Source organism: Enoplosus armatus, chromosome 3 (assembly GCF_043641665.1).
Source record: "Enoplosus armatus isolate fEnoArm2 chromosome 3, fEnoArm2.hap1, whole genome shotgun sequence".
In the NCBI taxonomy this organism is placed as follows: Eukaryota; Metazoa; Chordata; class Actinopteri; order Centrarchiformes; family Enoplosidae; genus Enoplosus; species Enoplosus armatus.
In genome coordinates, this window is record NC_092182.1 from 12,493,257 (window position 1) to 12,514,937 (window position 21,681).

General features: G+C 42.3%; 2 protein-coding genes and 1 pseudogene across 2 annotated transcripts; all 3 read left to right on the forward strand.

Moving 5' to 3' along the window:
* The first annotated feature begins 515 nt into the window (after positions 1-515).
* LOC139283090 (zinc finger protein 385A-like) lies at positions 516-13,355 on the forward strand. Its single transcript, XM_070903044.1, has 8 exons — positions 516-600; positions 1,404-1,657; positions 5,083-5,193; positions 10,821-10,995; positions 11,563-11,883; positions 12,595-12,782; positions 12,885-12,971; positions 13,128-13,355. The coding sequence occupies exons 1-8, from the start codon at positions 516-518 to the stop codon at positions 13,353-13,355; spliced, it is 1,449 nt and encodes a 482-aa protein (XP_070759145.1).
* Positions 13,356-15,140: 1,785 nt separating this feature from the next.
* On the forward strand, positions 15,141-17,163 carry LOC139283092 (G-protein coupled receptor 84-like; annotated as a pseudogene).
* A 2,530-nt stretch (positions 17,164-19,693) lies between these two features.
* Positions 19,694-21,172, forward strand: LOC139282464 (G-protein coupled receptor 84-like). Its single transcript, XM_070902191.1, has one exon. It carries the CDS (start codon positions 19,694-19,696, stop codon positions 20,918-20,920), a length of 1,227 nt encoding a protein of 408 aa, XP_070758292.1. The 3' UTR covers positions 20,921-21,172.
* The last annotated feature ends 509 nt before the right edge of the window (positions 21,173-21,681 follow it).

A 21,681-nucleotide genomic window follows, 5' to 3' on the forward strand; every position in this document is an offset into this window, starting at 1 on the left:
GGTCTGAAGAGGAATGCCAGAAGGAGAGACTTTCCCCTCCATCTATTTCTGATCCTGACAGCACATTCTTTACGTCTCCCTGCTGTCAGTGAAAGGAGCCTCCTCTGCTGTTACCAAAATAGCCTTTTCTTCCCCTCGTTTTGACAAGTGACCATTTTTTTCTTTTCAAATGTAACAAAATTGTTAAGTAGTCGTCACAAAGCGGTAGCAATAAAGGATGACAATTGCATATAATCTCAGTTGAAAAGATTATACAAATTCTCTCTGCATAGCCAGATTGGGCCTGAAGCATCCAGCTGGTTTTTACGCTAAAGAGAAGAATAACTACGGGAAGCAGAAGTGGAGAGAAGCAAAACAGAAAGAGGATGAGGAGGAGGAGGAACAAAACAGCTAGAAGGACTGGTGCTGGAGAGAGGAGACGTACAGATGGGGGTTAAAGAGGCAGGCAGACAGAATAAGGGACCATGAAATGGGGATAGAAAACTGTGCTTGGTGAGAGAGAGACAGTGGGAGAAATGGAGAAAAGGCGGATATCTGCAGCACCCCAGCTGCGAGGCTTAAGGAGCTTAGCCCTCCAGCCCATCACAGAAGACTCCTCAAGTGCAGGCATTCACCGCTGCTGAGCTACTACTGAGAGAAAAGTGAGCAAGAGAAGCAGAGAGAGGTGTGGGTGGATGGTGGAGCTCAATATGGGAAAATGACGCAGAAGAAGGAGTATTCGATTTATTTAAAGAGAGAAGGAAAAAATGTTTCTGTTAAAACCTGTTTTACGGCAGGTGCTTGTTCTGATATGATGCTTAACTTTAAAGAAATAGTTTGACATTTTGGGAAATACTCTTATTTGCTCACTTGCCCAGAGTTTGATGAGAAGATCAAAACCACTCTCACATCTGTACGGTAATTATGAAGCTACAGCCAGCAGCCGGTTAGCTTAGCTTAGCACAAAGACTGGAATCAGGCAGAAACAGCTAGCCTGGCTCTGTGCAAAGGTAACAAAATCCACCGACCAGCACCTGTAAAGCTCACTAATTAACATGTTATTTATCATTTGTTTAATTCGTTCAAAACCATGTGTGCCAGATGTGGTTTTAAGGGGGGTAAAGTGCTGGATTACTGGAAGTTAGCGCTCCCGGGCCGGACTATTTCTTGTCCCACACAAAACCCCCTTTAAACCATATGTTGTTTTTACACTGAATGGATCGAACAAACAAGATATATTGTGTTAATTACTGACCTTTAGAGGTGCTGGTAGGTGGATTTTGTTACCTTTGCAGAGCCAGGCTAGCTGCTTCCAGTCTTTGTGCTAAGCTAACCAGCTGCTGGCAGAAGGCATGAAAGTGTATAAGTGTATTTCCTAAAATATCTAACTACTCCTTTAAGAACACATTTAATCAAACTGGTAGTTGTCGTCGTCTTGTCATTAACAAACCTTGTGCAACGATTTCAATATGTGATTCTCTATGTTATCTTTTATGCTTTTAACATTTTCCTTGTTTGTGTATCTACCACAGGAAGTGTAAACCGACCGGGGCCGGTCCCTGCCTTCCTCAGGAGCCCACCTGTCATCCAAGCCCCGCTGGACATGAAGCCCTTCCTCCAGTTCCCCCTGGAGTCGCCTCACCCGGCCAGCATCGGCCTCTTCCACAACTTTAACACAGTGGGTGCTCTCAGCCATACCTGCACACGAGCGTGAACACACACGTGTGCACACATGGTGTCTGGGACTTCTTATCATCTTGTTTCACTTAACAGACGACAAAGCTGGTATTCAGTTGTAGTTTTGGAGCGTTGCCTCCTGAGACAGGCGATAAAGTGCAGAGGATTTATACTGTATAATCTTAAATGACAAGGTGACAGCTGTTTACTTTTTATTCAGCAGAGTGAGTTTCAGCATAATTGAGAAAATGCCCAGGCGAGTGTTTTACTGCAATAAAATGAGTTACAGCTAATCAATTGCATGAGAGGCACAGGCTGTGTTCTCTACAGTCAGCATTTTCTGTGGCTCCTTCTCATTTCCAGATTGGGTTTCATGTGAAGGTCAGCGTGGCGACAAACAGGGATGCACGTGCACCACACACACACACACACACATTATCGTCCAACTCATCTTCATGCACTCAAGCAAAATGACCCTTCCACCTCTTAATGATTCATCCTGCTTCAGCTAGGACATTGAGAGTGGCCACTAATGCCAGAGCACCTCAACCCAAATCACTCTCTGTCCGCACAATAAAAATTTAAACAAGTCTACAACACTGCTGTCGTCCAGTGATAAAAGTTTGCAGCTCGACGTGAGTCTTTATTCGGAGCCCGATCAGCCTGCTCTTCTTTAGAGGCTGCAGAGACTGAAAGGACACACAGAGAAGGGCAAACTGACAAAAACACTCGATCTCGATTACTGTGTTTACCGTTTCAAACACAGTCATGCTCCAGTTTGGGTGGAAACTTTTTTGTGCGGTATGGAGCTCTGTGAGTTATCTGGAGAGCTCGTATCAGGTCTGACTCACCAGGATTACAGGTAATTTCCAGACACTTAAGATTCTCGGGAGTATACTGTAGATCTCACCTTCTTGCATTGAGACATGAGCTGCACAGTGAGGCAGAGAATGAGCCTCTGTCTGTTGATTTGTAACACTCCAGAGGAAAATCATTTTTATGTCTATGCTAATGTACATGTTATTAGCCTCTGTGTAAGTTAGTTTTGGAAAGAAATATTTCTTTACAGTTATTATTCTAAGATTTTCATTATATCAAAGCCCATTTTAATACATTGCTTTTATATTTACATTTTTTCCAGCAATAACATTTCAATATTTTTGTATTCTGTAATTGCCTCTCTCTGGCCCAGTTGTTTCTCTAACCGGGCGAGCAACCATCAAAGAGCACAAACACCAGATTTAGAGGTCTGGAATCAGGCTAACTGTCGTCTTCTTTATCAAACACCTTGAAGCGATGAATCCTCTCAGCACACAGTTTAAGTGTGCTGTAAACAGATAAATGAGCTGCCTCCCTCTGTTGCATCTCTGACAGAGTAGCTTCTCAAGATGGGCTTGCTGCCTCCAGTGGGCAATAAAGTGATATTTTCAAACAGAAAGATGGGACCAAGCACCAACCTCTGGGTCTGAAAAGTGAAGCCAATGCGGAACTGCCTTAAACCTGCCTTCTTTCTAATGGTCACTGGTTGCAAAAAGAAGTCAGACAGTTTACAAGTTTATGAGAAAATTACCGTACTTCTCACTTGATTTATTACCTCAGTAAACATTTCCTTAATGAGTTTATGGTCTTAATTGCTAGTTTCAAGTCTTCTTCAATATAGCATGATGCTCACTGCAAATTATGGCCCCATTTAGAGTAAAAGAGACTATAAAGCAGGGTATGCTTTAGGGCATCGCTACCTTGTGATTGACAAGTTGCTACCACGGCAACCTGTCAAAAAGGATAGCTCTGTTTGGCTGCACTAAAAGACACTCTAAGGTGTCGGCTGTTCATTTTTTCTGGTAAGTACATTTACAAGCTCAGGTGCGTAGGTAGGCGTGATCCCCTGCTCACACACACACACACACACACACACACAGTGTTGGCACAGAGACAAATGTACAGATGTAAACAAACAGGTCTGGAGGTGTTACAGGTCTCCACATGAAAAACACAAAACAAGAGAGAGGTGAATTAGAGACACGAGTTAAGAGACGGGAGCAAAAAAAAAAAACAGGCTAAAATCTATAAATATTTTTTAACAATGTATTCAAACAGGGTTTAAGTTTTCAGACCAATTATACCATTTCCCCCCGGTGCCTGGAGCTTGAGAGTGTAAACAGCCTCTCATTTGGCAGCATACGTTCACAGTCTGAGCGGGAGATGAGAGGCTGAGTAAAAACCACCACGTACTTCTGGCAGCTTAATGAGGGCAACACCCAGCGCTGTGGTTGTTGAACCCTGCCAGTGGGTCAGAGAGCTCACGCGAGCCCATTCAAGTCGTCTAAAAATGAAGCAGTAAACATTTCATATGAGAATGACGTGGCATATATCTGTGATCTTGATCTGAGAATGACAAGCCTGGTTGGTATTTTTATGCAAGTTGGCATTTATTTTAAGATATCTAACATACGTCCAAGTCTTTTATCCCAATAGAAATATTTATGTATTTATATTTTTCATTGTTTTACTGTTTTTTACAGTTTTTTAATCTCACTAAACATTTTAATTACTGTTTGTTTTCTTAATTGTTTTAATTAATTGTTTTAATCCTATTATGTGATTCGCCTAATAGGATAAATGTTGAGCTGCATATTTCTTATGGCAGTAATTATACATCTGTAATGACAAAATTAGACCTCTGTTAAATAAATATGTCTACCCACTGTTTATTTTAGTCTTAATCAATCCATAAATGCTAGAAATCCAGTCCTCAGTTTTATTTAATTGCCAACGGCACCAACAGGTTATGTAAACCATGACTTGTCTGTATTCCAGTTGGTTGATTTAATTGTTTTGCCATTTCAGTATAAGTCTGTATTTTTATTACTTAGTGAACTGATTATTTAACACGTGAAATAAAATTTCCCTGCAGCCGATTTTGATTGCTCTACAAGGACCTAATGTCCCTACAGCGATCGTAAGGCTGAGTCTTATCTAAACACGTTTAATCTCTTATCAAGGTACATCACGGAAAACATCTCTATTGTTTCGTGTGATAATCTGGTATGATGTTTTGAAAAGCAGAGATTTTGTAGCACAAAAACAAAGTACACATCTTTGGAGATAGGGAGTCTGTAATTAGGCCCTTCTAACCCCAGCATGAATTAAAGCGTTTGAACGGCACCCAAGAACTCAGGCACAGACAGCAGCACCAGCTGCTGCTGAGAAAACACACACCCTCCTGTCCACATCAATCACTGCTCCCTCTTCAATTCACTCTTCTCCACTCTTTTTTATCTCCCAGCTTTCTCCCCCTTCAGCGGCTCCCCCTGTCATTCACCTGCACTTTCTTCAACACCTTTCTCTCTCATCCACATTCACTGAGAAACACAGAAACGCTACCCTCTTAGTCTTTGACGTGACCTCTGGGTTGTCTCTCCTCAGATGGACCCCGTCCAAAAGGCTGTGATGACACACACCTTCGGGCCACCTATGGTGAAGACAAAGCGGCCAATCATCTCCTGCAATGTCTGTCAAATACGCTTCAACTCAGAGGTATGAAACCTTAAATAGGTCTTATACTGTAAAGGGATTGCTTTTATACAATATCCTACTAATTGTTCACTAAGCCCCTCCCCCTACTGACAGTAGTAACTAAGCACGCCATTAACTTACTACTACGTTTGTGGGGTTATTTGGGGTATTTCACCACTGTGTGAAAACTGCTCCTGGATGCTACTATATCAGAGTTTAGGCTAACGTTAGCTTAGCTACTTTACCTAAAGTAGTGCTACATTTGCTAAACACATCAGTAAGTATTCATCCCAATTCTTCATTAGCTAGTTAGCTATAGCTGATAAAATCCTCTGGATACTGTGTTCAAAGATGGCGCCCCATTCATTCCTATGAAAGTCACAGAGTGCATACGCTAACGCTTCTGCGTTTTTGGACACACTATAGTCGCTCTCCAGATTGAGAGCACGTGCATCCGAGTCTTCCTATTGGTTGAGCTGTCTTCCTTTTTGCTCCCCTCAGTCATTAATGGGTTAAAATTATTTAATCATACGCCTCTTCTAGACTGTCCAAATGTTATTGGACCGAATGGATCTGGTAATAAAGTGACTCATCTGGGGGTTTGTGACACTCAGAAAAACATATTCACACAGCTACTCCTTGTACAAAGAAGAGTTGAACTGTCCCAGAGCCCTACACCTACACTATAGGCACATTAAATTATGACATCGTCATAAAAAGTTGGTTGGCTGGACCCAAAGTTAGTTGGTGGTTGACTGTACAGTTAGAGCAGCTCCAATTTCAGCCTGTCCAGTAAGGAGAGTGGGGGGAGGAAGACAGGGGTAAACCCTGCTTGCGTGATCTATTTTATGACTGTCCAGTATAATAAAAAATAAAGCAAACAGAAAGACAGGAAGCAAATTTCAGAAAGTTTGCAGAACCTTTCTTTGTAGAGTGTGTGTAGAGATTTTGTTGGGCTGAACTGTGTGTCAGGCTTGGAAAACATATTTTAGGTGTTGATAGTGAGCCTCCGAGTCCACACTGATGAGGTTTTAATGGAGGAGACGTGTGAGGGTGAAGCTTGTCCACAAAGCTACCTTAAAGTTGATCGAGCACATTTTCTGCATTTCACTCTTGTGCCAACATGAGGGAGAGGGACGGAAATAAAAGAGGCCAGAAGTGATGAAACTTTAGAGGAATGATTTGAGTGTCCTCATTAAAGATGCAGCAGTGTTAACTGAAGTTGAAAAGCAAATAACTCATAATGTGGACATCCAAAACCCAGGTACTGGATGACATGATTGATGTGTTAAGAGTCTGGTACTGGGCCTTTTATAGTGTGTATGTGTTTGTAAGTACATGTGTGCAGTGGAAATATTTTGATGGACTGTCTTTCTTTGCACAGACAAATAAGAAATTACAGAAAAATATGTGAGACTTCTCAAATTATCCCACAGGAAAACAGCTCACTTTCACTATTAGCAGTGACAAAGGACAAATTCCCTGAGCTGAATTTGTTATGCAGTGCAACTAAGCATCTTGAATCTGACTGATGTGTATTCAACTATATTGAAAGGGCTTTTACGGGTGGAAAAATCCTGGTGTTTATGACCTACGCTGTAACCTCTAACCTAAACATGAGTAAAAAAAAAATCTAACAAAATCCCGACATACAGACTTACAAGCCTACCTAAAAATATAAATGCATTCCGGTGATGAAGCGCTAAATACTTGCACTCTAAATGCAGTGGTGTGTAAAGGACACAGGCAGGGAGGGAGTCATCTGAAACTTGTGTCTCTCTGTGAGGGGCCGCTTAATTATATCTCCCCTGCTCAGACCTGCATGTTCTCACATGGTCTACATGAGCATGGGATAAAGAGCATTAGTGTGGGGGGGGGGCTCGCTTTTATTTACTACAACATGTTCATATTTACACACTGTATGTATGTAAACATGAATGTGCGTGTATGAAAATGAAATGCATGCGTGTGACTCTAGCTGGTGTCACCCGTGTTATGCGGTGAGAGCTCTAATATTGAGCCAGCTGTTCGTCCGGCCTGCTGTTTCACTCGTGAGCCGCGGTGTGCATCTGCTCTGCTGCAGCTCTACAGCATTTTCCACAGTAACCTGAGAGACTGGGAGCTTAAAGCACGGTGGACATTCTTTAATAATGAAGGAATACTCTGCTTACAGCACAGTGCTTGGCTTACTCACGCTGTCTGGGTTGCGCTGCAGTTCAAAGGCAGACAAACACTCATTATTTTTCATCAAGTCTTCTTCAGGTCACACGGCACAAAAGTACATTAATAATACCAACAGCTTCTTCCATGTTTATGTCACGAGGGAGGCCGGTGTTAAATGGGAGTTCTCGAGCACTTACACAAAGCGAAAGAGGCAGATTGATTGATAGTGGCCACTCAGAAGCAGGTGCTTCTCACTGCTACTGCACCGGAGCCACACATGTTGCAATTATAACATTGCAATTCATTTCAGGCCACAGAGGACAGATTAGCCTGCCAGTGTTGAGCACAGCTCTGCTGCTGCAAGGCTGACGTCACACCATGCTGCATTAGCCACCGTCACCACTGCAGTACCATACTGGACACCTCTCTCTCTCTTTCTTTCTCTCTCTTCTTGTTCTTTTCAGGCCCACACCAAACCTCAGTTTCATTCATGTCTCCTGTCCTTTCCTCGTCAGTTTTCATGTTTCTGCGTCTCCCTCTGTGGGGTGTACTGTATCATCTGGCCTCTCTCCTTCTCTCCACCTCTCTAGCTTCTTCCCACCCCCTCTTCCTGTTGCTGCTGCCAGTACCCCGTACAGTAGATTTGGCTGCTAGACCCGCTCTCCCTGCTTTCTGTGCCTTTGTCGCTTTATAGATAAAACATCAAAGCACATCCTGCTTAGAGAGAAAAAGGATTTCAGGGACATTCACTTGCTCTCATTTTTTCCCTCTTAAACCCCATCTCTGCTTCCTCATTCATCTTAATCCCCCTTTCTATAGGCTCTTTCGTAGCTTCTCTCAGTCCATTTCACCTACTATGCCAAACATCATTTATATTTTATCATTACATCACCTCTGAGGCCGTCAAGCTCTTTTACGCTTGAATTGATGGCACACCTCCATCGATTTCTTAGGACCTGACACTGAAGGTCACACAGAACGTGAAAGTATCAAAGCCCACGCAGAAACAAAACAACTGCAGAAAGGGAGAGGAAACTAAGAAGGACAGCAGCGCAAAGTGTATTGAGTATTTCTGCCTTTCGAGCGCTCTGCTGTCATTTGTCGGTGAACTTGCAGGGCTTCATCTCCTTGTCTGATTGCAAGGCTGTTGGTAGCAGCAGCCATAGGAGTTGGGTTACACAGGCAGAGCTATATCTGCCTTTCTGTCATCACCAATCAGGGTGAGGGCTATATGGGTAACTATCATTGGCAGTTAATACCTCAGGCTTACAGAGGCATCCTGGACACGTCCCAGTGGTCTATTTGCCTCAGTGAAGCATCCCACCCCGTGGAGCCCCTGACATGTACCTGTCACGGGCCTCATGCGGGTCCCTCAGCCTTATTATTGACATAAAAACACCTATCTAATCCCGCAGGCCTCTGCTTGTGCACAGACAGGCACATACAGTCACACAAACAATATTGTATTACTTTATTAGCGAGGAGCTTACAGGAACTATATTTGTGCCCTAACACCTCACTCTTTCCTTTGATTTCATTTGATGCTGTCATGTACGAGTATATCTGGACTTGAAGGGTAACACCGATTTCCAAGCCCAAGGGATGATGTATGGTGTGTAGCGTGACAGAATTTCATGCAGGAGAACGTAGTTAGCGCCCGGCACAGTCTTTCCCAAACCTTAACCCTGTGTTTTAGTTGCCTAATCCTAACCATGTCTCAGCCATAGCTTATTTGCCAAGACCTCTCACTAACCATAACCATATTATAGTTGCCATGTGCAGACATTGTAGAAAGCATGGATCATGGATGAACAATTGCTGTTGTGCTAATATCTGACAAATACACGTTTTCTGTGACTGCTTCACAATAAAAGCCACCCTGAGTTTCACAGCTGAATGCTTTTAATGTGAAGCAGTAGGAAATGTTCAGTTTGTCTTAGAGGCACCTTAATGCAGCTCTGATATGGCTGCGTCAACAGTGAACAGTGTGGCTGTTATCAAAGAGATCAAATTAAAAACAGGAACACTGGATTACATCTATGCATTGTTTCCTTTGAATCCCAATCCAAATTGAATGCAGCGGGGAAATGGCAACCTCTGGTACTATCATGCATCAACAGAATGTAAATACTTTGAATGGATATTGCTTAAGAAATGCCAGTCATAAACAGTTTCAGAAATGGGGTTTGGTTTCATGAAAATCTTAAGGATTATAGCTTCAACACGTAACTTGTCTCCCATTACCTGAACATGACTCTGATAAACTGAAACCCAAACTCTCCACCTGTCTTACTGAAATGTCTACTCCTCTTCATACTTCCCATTTCCTGAGTTTAAACTGATCCTCTTAAGTGCAATCACACAAGGACAAGCAGGCAAACACACACACACTCATGGAAACTCTTCTTGATTGGCTCATTTCTTCTCTCAGTAGCTGGCTGTCAACTGTCACTGGACGCCCACAGCCCTGCAGCCCATTTTAGATAATCCCACTGCTCAATAATCATCATCAGCTCAATGGGCCTGTTCGGTGATTACACCAGTAGTGGAAGGAAGACGAGAATATTCCAGAGGCTAATCTCCCCCGACAGCCTCATCAGCACATCAGACTCGCAAACCATCAGCTCAACAGCAATTTATATATATATATATATATTTCAGGATTTGTGAGTAATTATTGGATTATCCTTGGGGTCATAAAATATGGGTGTTTGTTTAGTTTAATATTTATTAACGCAGGGAGGGCCACAGAGCGCCCACACCAGGAAGTTGCCCCTCACAACCACAGTCTTCAACTGATGATGGTCACTTCGTAGCTCAACTGGAGATCTTGGGAGTTACTGTAGGTGCTTTGTTCACAGATATCTCATCAGCAGTTGTTGTGGGCAAGGAAAACATTCCTCTTACACTCTCCAAACCCTCATTTTCACTAATACTAGTCCAGGAATTTGAGACAGAACCTTCCTGGTCACAACCACCAATCAAGGTAGAAGAGTCAAATAGGTGCAAGATTTAGTGTGACTTGAAAATCAACAAGTGGACTCAAAATGCACACATCTTGTTCTTGAAGTGTATTGGACACATTTGAATGTGTTCAGTGTAAGCTTTTGCTTGGTAATGAACATCTGACAAGTCCATCTTTAGCTACCAAAATTAAATGCTTATGACTGTACAAATAACCAGATAAGCAAGTACATATAAAACAAATGTAAAGCTATTGCTATATGTAATGCTAGTGCTACCAGTAGCACACAGCTCATTGGACGCTACTCAGGTAAATCAGCTCCACATGGCAGCGTGGGTTCACTTCACTGACCTCACTGGCTCTCTAACTGAAGCTCATGTGAAGAAGAAAGGGAATAAAGATAACCGACATGGTGAACAAAATTAAATGTTCTGTTGAAGATGGAAAAAAAGAATCCAGTCGTGCCAATTCAAATCCAGGATTTAACATAAACCTCTGACATGTCTTGTTATTCTGCCAGAGCCAGGCAGAGGCCCACTATAAGGGGAACCGCCATGCTCGGAGGGTGAAGGGAATCGAGACATCCAAGACAGCTCGTCTCCAAGATGGCGACAAGCAGCACCCTCCCCCTACTGCTTCGCCCACCCCACCAGGCCCCTCGCCATCCAGCCCTGAGCCTGATCCTAATAAGCAGGGTGAGCATCACCTGTGACATATGATGTGACACACACACACACACACACACACACACACACACACAGACATCTGTCACAAAATGGCACAGATGTACAACACAGCTGTTGTGTGAAGTGATAGGATAGAGACTAACCAGAGAGGAGTGTCGGTGCCCTGGTGTTTACTAAGAAATATACTGTTGATAAGATTTTATCACAACAGAAAAGATTTAAACATTTGTTTGAACAACCTGCGTAAATCTCTCTGATCTATACACAAAGATTCAAGATTTTATCATATAGTTCAATATTGAGATGAACTATCACAGTAGAAAAAAATAAAAGCAGGGATATAAAAAGTACAGTGGTCAGTGACTAAACCTTGTCTAGCTAAGGTGTCACCACACAGGAGTGCACTAGACCTGCAGGTCCAGAAGGACGGGCACAGCTGTGTGTCGACCTCAGAGGGGCAGACTTTCAAGCACAGCACTAGTGCTGGAAAAGCAGCATTCACACTTCACACAGTTAATTGTATGGTTAACTTTCCACAAATTATTCACTAACCTGAAAACTTTGTGCCGTTTACAGATGACACCCAATCCTGTCCCAACTCTAACAAGTCACCTTTGACCCCTAGCCACCTTCCAACACCCACACTGAGCTCAGCAGACGCAGAGTGTCCCCTCTTGCCTTCTGTCAGCACGCCTTTGCCATCCTCTCCCTCCCCCTCCGCGACGCTCAGTACCCCCCCTGCGGATCCTGCAGTGGCTGGTCTTCCTGACACCCCGTCCCCGGCGCCCAGCCCTTCTTCAGGAGAGTCAGAGGAAGAGAAAGCCAAGAAGCTTCTCTACTGTTCTCTGTGCAAAGTAGCTGTTAATTCCCTCTCACAACTGGAGGCACACAACAAAGGTAACTCCCAACACAGCATTGTTGCAGTGCACATATTTATAAGTACATCACGCCACAGAGTATGCACAATCTAGAGAGAAATAAACCTCTACAAACAACAGCATTATGCAGCATCCACTTCAGACACCCCGAGGCATGGCTCTTTAGAAGCACTACTGCACTTGTTCTGCATTATAAGTTTGAAAAACTAAAGCAGGTGCATTAGTGCCTCTTAGTGGTAAGAATGGCAGGTTAAAAATTGCATGGTTTGACTGGGGGTAGATGGGTGGTGACAGAAACCTTACCTCCTACCACCTACACTCAATATTGTCTCACTCAGTTAATGCAATTACAGGAATACTCTCATGTCAAGCTGATATATTTTCTAACATCTACAGCATTAGAATTAGTTCTCTGCACTTTTAAACAACAATGCACCAGTTGAGCAAACAACCTCACCACAAGATCCATTTAGTAGCTGTTCAGGAGATTTCTGTCAGTTGTCATGGAATTACAAATGTTCACATTTCTTTTTTTATTTTCAGCACTTTAACGACTCCTCCTCAATGTTGGCATTAAAGCTGATTTTCAAGTTTCATTCTTGATCTAGGAAACAGCAGTCGAGGCCACCACAAAGTCAATTTAGTCTTTCATATTTACTATATGCGCTACAGTGTAACATGGCCTTGATGAAAACACTGCAGATTATACCTTCCTTTTTATTGTTTTCAGGTACCAAACACAAAACCATTCTGGAGGCTCGGAGTGGACTGGGACCCATTAAAGCCTACCCACGTCTGGGGCCTAAACTCAGCACAGAGCAAGGAGGGGAGCTGTCCTCTGACCCCAACACTCAGGAACGCACCTTCCACTGTGAGATCTGCAACGTCAGAGTCAATTCAGAGCTACAGCTTAAACAGGTGAGAAACACACAAAGATCCAAAGATCCAAAGACCCTGAGTGAAGTAGTTTCCAAGCAATCTCAATATCCAATATCTGTCCTTTCTCATTTCATGCTGCAGCATATATCTAGCAGGAGGCATCGGGATGGAGTTGCAGGGAAACCTAATCCTCTTCTCACTCGGCACAAGAAGCGCACAGACTTTATGGTTGAGACTCAGTCTTTCTCACAATCACATATTTCTCAATTCTCCCCCATAATCATGATCATTTAGGTTTTAGGAAAACCCTTGCATGCATAAATACTGGTAGTAGTGTCATAGTTGTGTCATATTTACTTCTAATTTTCATTCACTTTCTCAAAGGAACTTCCAAAACCTCTGGGGGCCGGACTTTTACCAAGTCCTCTGGCTGTTGCTGCAGCGATGGCAGCCGCAGCCTCCTCCAATCAGCTGGCCCTACGTCCTCCCGGCCCAACCTCCCACCATCATCCCCATCACCACCTCCTACAGGGAACACACCTCAGCCTGCTGAGGCCCGCCCCGGGTCCCATCCGCACCACACATGGGCCGATCCTCTTCACCCCTTACTGATGGCGAGAGAACAAGGACGAATCAGGAAGAAGCACACTGTGAAGTGGAGGCCTGCAACCATGTGCCATCAAGAGCCAAATCCAGCTGGCGTGGCTCCAGCTGGTGTTTCATCGTGATAAAAACTGTGAACATAAATACGACTATTCATGGTGCGCACTGTGGTTGCAGACCACTACTGTTACATGGAGAACCAGAGATTTCAGAGACCGTATGTTTCCATCCTCCCCAGTTTCCCTTCATCACTCGACTATCTGCCAATCACAAGAAGACTCTGCAGATTGTTCGAAGAGGAAACCTGTTTTTATCAAGCATGGACTCCAATCTGCAACTGAATAATTATCTTGATCTAACATATGATCCATTGTATCCAACTCAAAACCCTACCTCTTATGTTTTCAGTGTTCACCTCTGCAAGGATTCATTACACATCCAGAGCATTAATGTTATCAAAAATATGCCCGCTGGGTTAGATGTAGTAGTTGCCTCTGATGTTAGCTGGTATCATACTGTAGCTGTCACAGTATAGTGGATTGTTACCACTGTAAAGTTCTGTTTTTGTGGCCTATAAAGAGAAAACAAGGTATCAACAATTTCCGTATCGTTTCTGCAGTTATACTGGCAAACATTTCTCTGTACTGTCTGCATTTTCACAGCTGGCCTATATGGTCTATATTTACCTCCGTGGGACAGAAACAGGAAGTAATAGAGGAACAGCAAAAGGGTAGAAATTACATTACGTCTTAAAACTGTACTAATGTGTACATCAACTACATTTATGGTTTGGCAAAGGTGGAGCAGTTGTGAAGGAGTAATTGCTACTGGTGCACTATGCAGATATTAGTATTTATTCTGTAGCCTGCGTAAAATGCAGTAAGGTTGTAAAATAAGAATAAAACGAAAGGGAAAACCCAAGCTAAGTTAGTTTCTTAGTTCCCCCGATGATTCCCCATATTCTCCCTGAATGGCCACCGCCAACAAATAAAGTCCCACAAAGCACATAAGTAAGAGTATGTGGAGAAAAGTCTACCTGTAAAATCTATAATTTTTTCATCTGCACCTCACTGCGCAAAACAGACAGGTGTCAGCGTCTTAATGGAGTAGTTTCAACACTGTGAGCACAGCAGGACAATAGTTGATTTATGACTTTAGTAGCAGGTATTTGCGTTATGTGCACATTTAATCATACAGACCACATTTACACCACAATCCCATACAAGGAGTGTGGAAAACAGTGGGATGAAAGACACCAGCAAAGGACCACCTACACAGATGAGTAGTTGTATGCAAAAAAAAAAACAACACACCATTTTTGGTAGTATTATAGGCCTGTAGTGGGATAAAAATGTTTAGTTTGTCTGCTCTGCCTTGTGTGCTCCAACTCCACATGACCCTGAACTATCCCAGTGAAAACCGTCATGACGGCTTGTGAAACATTAGAGGGAGGCTTTAGGAAACGGAAACTGTAGCAATACTTTAAGCACTCCTGCAAACTTTTCTTGTTAACTGCAATAAAGAAAATGTCTACAAATGTATGAATTGTTATTTAGGAGACGTGTATTGAAACATTACTGTAAATGTAGATGATTAAAAAAAATGAGTAAAGGTACATGTTGGGGCTTCCTAATTGTTAAATTAAAACAAAATTATATATAAAATCATTAAACTGAGTTTATGGTTGTAAGCGATGTTGATTGGTGATTTTTTTCATTTTTTCAAATGTAATGAGATATGACAACAATAAATCACAAATGCAACTGCTTGTACAAGTAGTTTAGTAATGCGATAATGTGTGTACACAGTGTGCGCAATGTGAGTAGTGTTTAATACTTCAAATCACTTTCTGTTTTAACATACAGTACAGTACTAATTTACTAAAACATATACACATTTTGGCTTTCACACTCTTTGAGATCAGAAATTGATTAAGTTGTAGTGCAGTGTGCAAACAAACAAGGTATGAAAATGAAAAAAACAATATCTGTAGAGGCAACTTAAAATGCTAATAGGAGGCCTGACATCAGAGGACGAGATCATTGCAGAGAACGACATATGCTATACATGAACATTTAGGCGGAAATCATCAACTTTAAGGTGAGAAATTGATCAGTGCATACTTTTGTTTGTGATTACATTAAAAACGACATAAGAGGTAGGGCTGAATGCTGGGTTTGTTATTGTTTGGGTTTTGAACTGTTGGTCAGTCAAAATAAGCAATTTAAAGACATCTTGTGATGAGAAGTATTTGGGATGGGTACTTTTCAACAGTTTTAGACATTTTCGACAAAACGATTAATCAATTTATTTAAAAAAAGATTCAGATGTAATCTAATTTGTGAGCAGAGTGCTAATGGCAGAATCTACCTTTTATTTAGTTTAGAGACAACAGAAAAGACTTTCTCTTTAGTTATTAAATATCTTTAATGGACGACTGGACCAGTTAATGATGATGACAAAGCTGATGTTGCTCTTCATTAATGTTTGTTCACTGATGAAGAAGAGGTGTATAATTCAAGGAACTCAAATACCAGTAAAATAACCTCCTGTACTGTTTCCTTCAGTGTAGTTTCTGTGCTTGTTCCATCCTTGCCACTACAATGCTGGCAACCTCTGCAGCGAGGCTGACATTGAAAAAATTTGAGGTGGCGGCCGGCAACCGCTCGCTGTGTGAAAGCACTTTTACAAATGTGTTGACCTATATTTTATATACACAAACCAAACAGAGGACGGCTTCTTCTCCTGCTACAGTCCTTCAGTTGTAGGCTATCGATAGCTGTGCTGTGGGGATGTGCTGTGACCATCACTGGTACAGCAGGAAACCTGATGACCGTTCTAGCCTTCGCCTTAGACCCACGTCTGAGGACTCACTTCAATGTGCTCATCCTCAACCTGGCTGTAGCTGATCTCCTGTACTGCACCATATTGCAGCCCATCTCAGTCAACTCCTACCTACACCTCAGATGGCGCAGTGATCAGCTCTGGTGCAGTATCTTCAGCCTGCTCTTCTTCCTCTCCAACTCTGTCTCTATTATCAACCTCTGCCTGGTAGCAGATATCTCCTGGTCATAAAAAGGGTTGTGTCTTATTTTACTCCTGATCTCAGCGTGGACACTAGGCCTGGCCAGCTTTGGCCCACTGCCGCCTGTTTACGTGTTCGTGCCACAGGTGTGCACATGCAGCTTCCACCAGACCAGGGGTCCACCATCCTGCTCTTTTTCTACTTTTTTGTTGGCTTGGGTTGTGTTGGCACCTTCTACCTCCTTATTTACAGACGTGTCCGGATTGCATCAAAGGACCGATGACAGTGATGTTGAGAGTGGCATGGCAAACACATGTAGCTGTGAGATGAGTAGCCAGGCAGAGCAGGCACAAAATACAGATGAGGTAACCGTTGAAAAGTCATCCCAATCTACCCAGGGCTCTGCCAAGGCCTCAAATTCATCAGCAACCAAGTCTTCCCCTGATAGCGTCCTTACACCACTTTCACCCACACCTGCTCCCACAAATGCAGCATCCTCGTTCTACTCTGCAGCCCCAGGAGATGATAAGGAAATTAAGCATGTGACACGCATGTGTTTAAGTGTTTTCCTGTGTTTTGTGTTCTGCTTTGTCCCATTCATATTGTTGACAAACATAACCGCGCCCCACAACTACTGCACGTTCTGTGGAAACCTCACCTGGCTAAACAGCTGTATGTCTGCTCTACGCTGTCAAGAACCAACAGTTTCTACAGGCCTACCACATGCTGTTCACCGGGACCGCTGCACCATTCACCTGCCTCTGGACTCGGTGGTCAACTCCTGGAATTTAAAGTGGTGTTTCTATTCATATAGGCCCTGTATTAAATATGCAGTGCCACTTGCATTCAACCACTAATAAAACTCTTCAGTTGTTTGTCTGGGTGATTAATTCAAAGGGTAGAGATTAGGAAGAAGAGGGGGAAGGAACTTCACAGGGTTTGGCTGTAAAATGATCACTGTTAGGTGTGAAGTTATAAACTACATACATCATCAAGATTAATGTGTAAATATGAGCACAGTTTATGAGCATATGGGCCCAAACTGCAAAGAATAGCAGAGGGTCATTTTAAATTAAGGCAAGAGAGGTATGTTTTGTGGATGTGTGTGAGTTCCTGAGTATGTGTTACTGTTACTACTCACATATATGGAGGTAGTTAAGAGAAGTATTCACAACAAATACCTAACCTAGTGAGGTTAATACATATTAATGTTATGATATTCACTCTGATGTAATTTGTTACATAACTAAAGATAATAAAGATCAAAGTCATATGCAAACATGTCAGGTTTGTATTTTTCTTCCACAACGGTCAAGTTGTCAAGAATTGGACTCTGATGTACACAATCACAAGCAGTTTCAGACAACCAGAGCCATAATGCATTTGCAGTTTGGGAAACTAAAGCAGTGCATTACTGCCACTCAGTGGTGAGAATGGTGGATTAACTACATAGTATGAGTGAGTGTAGATGTGTAATGATACAGTATAAACAACACCAAACATTGTGTTAATCAGTATAAGAGTCAACTCACAAAGACCCATAGTGAACTAATGTACAAGCAACCTCAATATCCTTAACCACTAACCTCCCTGTGTTATTCTTTGCCCTTTCCCTTTCTTACTTACACATTTAAAAGCATTTTAAAGACACATTATATGCTTCCACATTTGCCACGTTCCCTTCATCACTTATTGTGTAATTTCCCCCCAGGGATCAATAAAGTATTTCTGATTCTGATAACTACTTTCCCATCATCAGATTGACTATGGAGATCGTTTGAAAAGGAACTAATAAATAAGTTACCATCATGCATGGACTTGCTCAAGCATCCTCTAATCTGCAAGATATGACTGTATCTGACTTAAAACCCTACGTCTCCGTTTTAATGTTTTTAATGTTAATTTCTGCAATGAGTATGCAATGTCAATAAACACATGCCTACTAGGTTGGACAGAGAAGGTGCATTTTAGCAACACTTCTATTTTTGAGACCATAGGTCACTGACAGTTTCAGTACTTGTTCTGCATTTGCTCGCATTCAACTTACTGCTCTGCACGTCTAGATTTTCACACTTGGGCCTGTATGTAATGGTCTATATTTACTCCTGTCTGACAGAAACAGGAAGAATATGTATTCCCTGTTTATTTATTTCATGATTTTTTTGTATAAATACTTGTTTTATAATGAAAATTATATATCACAAATTATTTTAGCTGCATACGTACTCCAATATTGTGATAATGTTTAACACACGTGTTTGATCAAAATATTTCATCCACTGAGGCCAAGTCCTGTTTTGTTTGGACCAACAGTCCCTGATAAGTGACTTACATGCAGTATGCAGACATAACTAACAGACCAAAACATATTTCAGTAACAGAATACAGATTTTCCACATTTAGTTACTGTATTTGAAAATGTTCAGTAGGAAATACGTAATGTCTTTCTTCCTGAATTTAGACATGAAATGGAAAATCCCTACAGACCATTTCATCGCGTAGAGGGTACTAACGCAACACTGGAGGATGCACATAAAATATCAGCAGGAAGCCACACATTCACCAGATCACTGCAAAGAATGACACAGCTACAGTACACATCAAGAAAGACTGGAAGATTACAAAGACTGGCAGAAATCTTCAGCTTCAAGGTAGGAAATTCATGAATGTTTTGCCTTACAAATGAAATTTTAAATAAAAATGATATATGTATATTTTTTAATCCCTTAGTTTTTTTTAATTTATGTAAAATTCTAGCTTTACTGTACGCAATGCTTCACTGAGACTCAATCTATATGCAGAATTCCCCTCAGTGATGTGAACATTTTATAAAGGAGAGGAAAAGAGTTGAAATGGAATTCTAATAATTTCAGGGGTTTTTTGTTTTATTGTTACAGAGACAGAAATTATTTTGAGATCATATTGTACACAAAACCTGTTTAAATGTTGTCCATTCCTTATCTATACTTATTTATAATGGCTAATGTTGAGAAATTCTTTACGCTTGTCTGAAAATGTATTTCAAGTTACTGGAACGACAGCAGTTGTAAGCAAACAGTTGTAAATTAAATTTCATTAGTTTATTCTAAATCTGCAGAACAACCCTTGAAATTGTCCTTACACTTAAAAATAATGAAACAAAACAATAAATAAAACTGAGGTCTACAAACAAAGGTTTCTGTCGGAGAGGTCTTCGTTCAAAAGGAAATGGTAAACAATCTAAATCACCTCTAACTTCTCTTTTCAACTGTGGAACAATTTAACTTCCGTGAGCACATGACTAAGAGGTTAACCTATATTCTGATTCCTGTTAGTCCACAGAATGCTGATGAACCACACAAACCAAACAGAGGGCGACTTCTTCTCCTGCTACAGTCCTTCAGTTGTAGGCTATCGGTACTTTGCTGTGCTGTGGGGATGTGCTGTGACCATCACTGGTACAGTGGGTAACCTGATGACTGTTCTAGCCTTCGCCTTAGACCCACGTCTGAGGACTCGCTTCAATGTGCTCATCATCAACCTGGCTGTAGCTGATCTCCTGTACTGCACCGTACTGCAGCCCATCTCAGTCGACTCCTATCTACACCTCAGATGGCGCACTGGTCAGCTCTGGTGCAGCATCTTCGGCCTGCTCCTCTTCCTCTCCAACTCTGTGTCCATTATCACCCTCTGCCTGGTAGCAGTGAGCAGATATCTCCTGGTCGCAAAAAGAGCTGTGTTTGACCAAGTCTTTTCTGACCGTGGTCTTATTTTACTCCTGATCTCAGCGTGGACACTAGGCCTGGCCAGCTTTGGCCCACTGTGGCCTGTTTACGTGTTTGTGCCACAGGTGTGCACATGCAGCTTCCACCGGACCAGGGGTCGCCCCTACACCACCATCCTGCTCTTTTTCTACTTTTTTGTGGGCCTGGGATGTGTTGGCGCCTTCTACCTCCTCATTTACAGACGTGTCCAGATTGCATCAAAGGCTCTGCTCCGCTACAGGTTCAGCCGCCGGTCCTCCAGAAAGAAACCAGCTTCTTCAGCTAAAGGGACCGATGACAGTGATGCCGAGAGTGGCACGGTCAACACATGTAGCTGTGAGATGAGCAGCCAGGCGGAGCAAGCACAAAATAAGGATGAGATCAGCTGTGAAACGAGCTCTGCCAAGGCCTCAAATTCAGTCGCCAACAAGCCTCCCCCTGATATCGTCCCTACATCAACTTTATCCACACCTGCTCCCACCACTGCAGCGTCCTCCTCCCACTCAGCAACTTCTGGAGATGATGGTGAATTTAAGCGTGTGACACGCATGTGCTTCACTGTTTTTCTGTGCTTTGTGTTCTGCTTTGTCCCCTTTCTGTTGCTCAACATAGCCGACAAACATAACCGCGCCCCACAGGTACTGCACATGTTCTGTGCAAACCTCACCTGGCTCAACAGCTGTATCAACCCCGTGCTCTACGCTGTAATGAACCGACAGTTTCGACAGGCCTACCACATGCTGCTCACCAGGGCCACTGCACCATTCACCCGCCTCTGGACCCGGTGGCAGGCTCTGAGATCCTGATTTCCTGAATTTTAAACTTGCCTGATGTTTCTCCTGATATAAGCCCAGTATCATATTATTCTCATAAAATACAAGACAGACATACTGCAGCTTACATTCAGCAGCTTTTATGTTGTTTTTCTGAATGATTAAGTAGGAGAAAGAAGGGAAGAAATTAAGCAGTCTTAGCTCTCATATAGTGAACTAAAGCACAGGTTGAATTTGACGAAAAAACACTTGTTACATTACCAACATTTCAGACTGCTCCATTGCCTTCACAACCTCTATATTTTACTGTTACTTGCTTTTACAGTATGTATGTGCAATATTATGTGTTTACGTTATGTAATAAATTCTATTTTGTAATACATAATCCACTGTTGCATTCAGAATTTTGAGCAACAATTAGCCTATACGTCATCGCTACTTGTACTTTTCTGGGTGCCTGTTACATCATTTGAGAAACCACCAATGTTACAAAACCAGCACAGGATATTTCTGTCTAACACAACATGCTTTATTTCAGTAATTCAGGAACTTGACTCTCAACTCTTACATGCTGACAGCGCTTGACTAATGACAAAAAGGGTTCATGTGATCTGGTCTTTAGTTTGACGTGGGTGGCTTGTGCATGTTTGAGTTGTGTCATGTGTACTAGGTGTGATTTTTCTTAAAAAAAAAAGACTAACACAAGCCCTTGAGGCCAAAACGCTCATTACACCTGAGAGAACAAAGCTTGGTTGGATGAAATATAGAAACGATTTATTTTTAAGCCCTTCACA